This window comes from Mercenaria mercenaria, chromosome 1, assembly GCF_021730395.1.
Source record: "Mercenaria mercenaria strain notata chromosome 1, MADL_Memer_1, whole genome shotgun sequence".
Classification (NCBI taxonomy): domain Eukaryota; kingdom Metazoa; phylum Mollusca; class Bivalvia; order Venerida; family Veneridae; genus Mercenaria; species Mercenaria mercenaria.
Genome location: NC_069361.1, coordinates 69,753,072 through 69,758,670, shown reverse-complemented (window position 1 = coordinate 69,758,670; position 5,599 = coordinate 69,753,072). Strand labels below are relative to the sequence as shown.

Sequence of the window (5,599 nt, the reverse complement as noted above, 5' to 3'; positions counted from 1 at the left end):
ATATGTATTTATATATTTTTATTATATAAGGTGAAATACTAGTAGTGAGTTTCAGATTAGTAAATGTACATAACAAACTGTTTTATCTACATATCAAATTATAATTTGTACCGAATATATTGGAAAATGCACATGACAAACTATTATTTGTACAGAATAATGCGTTAAAAACAAGAACAATAAGGGAAAAGTTTGTCCAAGAGCGGAGTGTTAATGCCATTTCTAAATTAGATAGTTATTGTAAATATAAAACTGCATTATAATAATTTTGAGAAAGAATTAGGAAGATATGTTAATGTAGAAAGGGATAACATGTTGACTGTGTAAATTATGTAATCAAAATGCCATCGAGTCAGAATATCATTTCATATTATGTTATACAAGTTACAGTTGCATAAGATCCAAATACCTGGACCGATGCTCATGTCCAACTGTGCAAAAGTTTAATGCATTAATGTCATCCAGTAGTAAAATATGTATGTATAGTCTTGCAAAATTTATTAAAGAAGCATTATGTGTACGAAAAAATACTCTTGAAAATGTACTTAAAAAAGACTTTGAATTAAAACCAAAGTATCAAATCAATTGAATATTCAAATGGAACTTTCAAGATTCGTAGTTTGTTGCACATGTTTAAAAACAACTGATTGATGTGAAACTTTGTTCCTTGTTACATATAACTAAATCTAGGACCGATAACCTCAAAGTTATAATAGAGAATCCGGCATAATTATCTTATCTATTGAGCAATCTCGAGATTGCGTACGCTAATTGAGGATCCCTAAATTTGAACTGTCAATCTTGAGATTGTGCATGTCCCTAGATTGGGTACAATAAGCACACAATAACTCTGTAGTTCACCGTAATATTCGATAAGTACTTATTTCATTAACTATTGAATCCATGTCATGTAATGTTTCATGTTTACTTGACCGTGTTAAATTTAAACGCTATAACAAAATGAAACATACAGATCTATCCTGATAATAATATATACCGTTGCCACATTGTCTAAAGCAACGATATGGACGAGAAGAACATACAGGAATTAAAATACAGTTTTGGCCCAAACATATTTTTTCATCAATTTTACAATAGTCTGTTTCAGCGTACAAAGTTTCACAAATAAGCGTATGTACAGAGTAATATAATGCCGCTGACATATCATTTCTGGTGTGAAATATTTTATTTATGAATAAAAGATAAAATCCTTATAGAAGCATTTTTTAAAACTCGATATGTTGTACCTTTATATTTAACATACAGAAAGACGTGTCATCTTATTATCTAGTAAATTGAATCACATTAGATTATACTAGTTTATTTCAGTTTGATTGTGATCCGTCTTGTTTTGCGTTTTAATGCTGTTTTTTTTCAACAGTATTTCAGTTATGTAACGGCGGGCAGTTAACCTAACCAGTGTTTCTGGTTCTGTACCAGAACAAATTAGTTGTCCGGAAGTAATTGCGAACTTCCCCACATGAATCAGAGGCGGAGAACAAATGATTTTAGACACAAAGTCTTTTATCAAATCGTCACGGAAAACGTTCGCCTCGTCCGGGGATCAAACTAACTACCCAACGATCCGTGAATCTGCGCTCTCCTTATTGAGGTTGTGAAGCAAGTTCTACAACTTAAATAAATCAATATCGATATCTCATTCATGATGAATCCATCGTCACGAGGAGGTACATCGATGATAAAAAGATCGTAGGTGTTTTACATTTTTCTCCCTCTCTCTTCCAGAATAACAGTAATGACTTTAAAACATTAGGGGAATGTATATAGTTACGTTAGAGGAAACATGTGATTTTTATACTAAAACGTACGCACGTATTACTGCGTGCGCTCGTAATATCTAATACGTGCGCGCTAAACAAGTATTACATGCGCAAGTATAAGAATATCTGTTCTATAAATTTTGATTTTCATTTATAATAACCACTTGCCACTTCGATTAATGAAAAAAAAATATTACAATGTTCCTTTGGCCTTCTACGTACAACTACCTGACGTACATATTGATGTTAATAAATATTTACGTAATAAATGAGCACAACATTTACTAATATGTATTATCAGGTCCAAGCTTCAACGCAATGATGACAGCTAATTCGAAAACAAGAACTCAAAATGTTTTGAGCATGCGCGGAGCAGATATTTCTCAGTGGCCTCGGACGGACATGTATTCAACAAAGGCCGTACATCTGACGACAGAAATGGACTGCGACAAATTGCCTGATAGGTGAAATGTGTTTTCACGCTTTTCTTCACATGTCATATTCCTCTAACCTTTCACAGTTATGACTTTCACAGTCGAAGCATATCATATCCAAAGCCCATACTGTAAGTTAATACACCATGGTTGTTGTGAAAAATCTTTGACTACAGTTTGATGACGTGTGTAGAGGGTTTAATTAAAACCTTAAGTATAAGTTGAAGGCAGGTGACTGCTAAAGACAATTAGAACAAAATGTCACTCGAGATATTGGTTGCCTAATGCAAGCGGATGCCTAATACAGGTGAACTCTCAAAAAGATTTAACAGTATTTGTAAAATATACTTTCTCACTTTGTTCGGATTATGTAATTCCTTGGTATTTGCAATATTTAATTTTGTATATTCGAAATTAGTTTACTTGAAATGTTTATTCCTCTAAGCTTTAGGTTTCCTGCAATATTGAAACTAGATAACGGCTCGGGTGCAACTGGTGCTTGTGTTGTCGAAAGCAGGGTTGAATTAAAGAGGGAATTCTGTCAGATAACCAGTTCACTTCGGAATGATTCGGACTTTCCCGGAATTGGGCTAAGTCATGGCAATTCAATGATGACAATGGAGTTTTACGGCGGAACTGAGCATAATGTTGACGTTATCATATACGACAACAAGCTTATTGCTGCTTTTATCACAGACAGTGGTATAACAAGACGACCCTATTTCATTGGTGAATACATCTTTGATTTCTTTGATTTAACGCACAGTCATTTGTCAAACTTGTTTGGTCAGTAAAGACGCTATATGGAACATAAAGTGACTCATACGCGTTCCAAAACAAAAACTGATCTAGCGAAAATTTTATATGTATTCATTAAAGAACGGTTTGATCTGTCATTTTTAACCTAACAAAATATTACCAAAACTCTATACGCCCAAATAATATCTACATCAGTTCCCGGGCAAATCATTCATTTTAACAAATGGATTCGCCGTACAAAAATGTCTCTAAATATATATATCAAAGTGATTTATTTATTTTTTCCTGAATGTGTGGACGGTCCTATATCACATAAATATCATTTTCGACCAAGCAAATGTGTTTTGACTAAACGCTTACTTTTTTGCATATGTTATTTACTTAGATTAAGGTTGTGGAAATAGAACATTGTGCTGAATACATGTAAATATTCTGATTACCATATATGAAACGTGTATTTTTCACCAAAATGTACGCCAAGTGTATTTTTAAACTTTTAATGAAGACAATCCTCATTAAATGAGTTTAGCTGGACTAATTATTTAATAGTTACAAGTGTAGGAAATCTTATTAGTTTTACATATTTAAAATTGTGTATATGTTGCAGCAACAGCTAGGCGTATGCCGTCATTCCTTTCTGAGGACAAACAAGCACGGCTTATTGAAGCGGCCTATAGATGTTGTTTACAGATAGGTAATATCACCTTTTTTCAATTATCTTGAATTTGCATTCTTGTACTTTTGTGTATCTGCAAACTATTATGTTTTGATGACTGTAAATATGCTCACTTAAAGTTAAATCAAAGCTAAAACAATAAATTTAGCTGAAATACAATTGAACATATCATTTTGTTGAAAAAAATATTAATTTCAACTCCTGCATAACCACAATACTTATGTTTGAGTAATTCTGTCCTTTTTGCCTTAATCTTTTTCATTCTTGTTGTGTTAAATCCGTTGGAATTCATATATTAAGTAGAATATGGCCTCATTTATACATATAGGTACATTTTGTGTTATTATTTCTTCAACATTTAATATAAAAATGTGGGCGATGTCTGCATTGTAAATGTAAGTAGAGGTTTCGATTTTATGTCTTAACGTTGTTTCAGTAGCTCGTTTAAGAATGAATCTGTATTTTGTGCTTGAAATCTGGACTTTGTCAATACCGAACGTTTTTAAATACAGGACAAAAGCTCTAGTCAGGAGCGGACATTATCAGTATCACGAAACGTATAAACTCGTACCTAATGCTTGCATTTTACAGTCTATGTGAGTTCCATGTGGAACAGATTTAAGCATACCGAATTTTACCATATATTTGCTTTGTTTACGACTTCAGGACTGTCCGATGGTACATTTAATGTCGAGTTTAAGCTGACCGAAAATGGACCAAAGCTACTGGAAATCAATTCGAGGATGGGCGGATATTGCTTACGGGCTTGGTTGAGGAAATTATATGGTATAGACATGATGCTATACTCTATGATGATTGCAAGTGGTATTTCTCCCTATGTACGTACACATCCTGTAGATAAAATACTTATTGGTGTTATGGTCATACCAGCATTGCATGCGAAAATATTAAAAGAAGAGCCTCTAAGAACCCTGCTGTATAGCATGATAGAGAAAGAGGAGATTGTTTTTCTACAGTTTTACAAACTGAGTGAGAATTTGCCTCCTTATGACGACCCTTTCGGCAATATTGCTGTTTCTGGTTCCACATCACAAGAAGCAAAACTAAAATTGATGGAAGTTTGCAAAGTGCTGGACATTGATCAACCAAACTATCAAGTGGAGCAGTTTATACAAAATTTTTAGATGAAAAACACATAAACTGTTATCTGGTAATAAACGCTTTATATAATCAATCCCTTTGCACATTATATATATTTATATTAGACTTGTACGGAAACCTTCATTTATAAACTGTTCTTTAATAATGATATTTTCCTGAAATATCCTTGTATTTATCAAATTATGAAATAGAGCCATGTATCCAATGCACCTTGTTAAATTACACACTTCTCTTACACACACTACATACATGAAACGTAAATTAAAAAATATGTTCTTCTCGAACGCTGTTTTCGAAAAGTATTTCAGTCAGCTAACTTAACCAGTGTTCCTTGATTTTATACCGGTAATACCTGTTCTCCACAAGTAACTGCCAACTTCCCCACATAAATCTGAGGTGGATGTCGAATGAATTCAGACAATAGCTTCTGTAAAAATTGTAACGGCGAACATATGCCCCACCCAGGGATCGAATTCACAACTCCGCAATACATACTGCGTTCTCCCTGTAGAGCTAAGCAGGCGGGCTTCTTCTCAATATATTTCAAAGAAAAGTGTAATATGCATATAAGTAGCATTTTTGACGCCGCTTATATTTGTAGAAGGGTAAAATAAGCTTCGCTCTTTTTGAAATAATGGAAACGCACAATCGATGAAAATAAACTTTGAATATTTTCTAGAATATCTTACAAAGTTATTCCTACCTAGAAAATGAATATAGTTACTAACATATAATGATGTATGGTTTTTCTCGGTCAAATGTTCATGAGAGAGGAAATTGCTAGGGTCGTAATTCCGCTGGATCGGCAGTCTATTTCTTCTAATAGA

At 33.4% G+C, this 5,599-nt stretch overlaps 1 protein-coding gene across 1 annotated transcript; it reads left to right on the top strand.

The window, feature by feature from the left end:
* Positions 1-2,066: 2,066 nt before the first annotated feature.
* Positions 2,067-4,795, top strand: LOC128559884 (carnosine synthase 1-like). The gene is made up of 4 exons (XM_053552822.1): positions 2,067-2,245; positions 2,667-2,944; positions 3,582-3,668; positions 4,317-4,795. The coding sequence occupies exons 1-4, from the start codon at positions 2,100-2,102 to the stop codon at positions 4,793-4,795; spliced, it is 990 nt and encodes a 329-aa protein (XP_053408797.1). The 5' UTR covers positions 2,067-2,099.
* Positions 4,796-5,599: the final 804 nt, after the last annotated feature.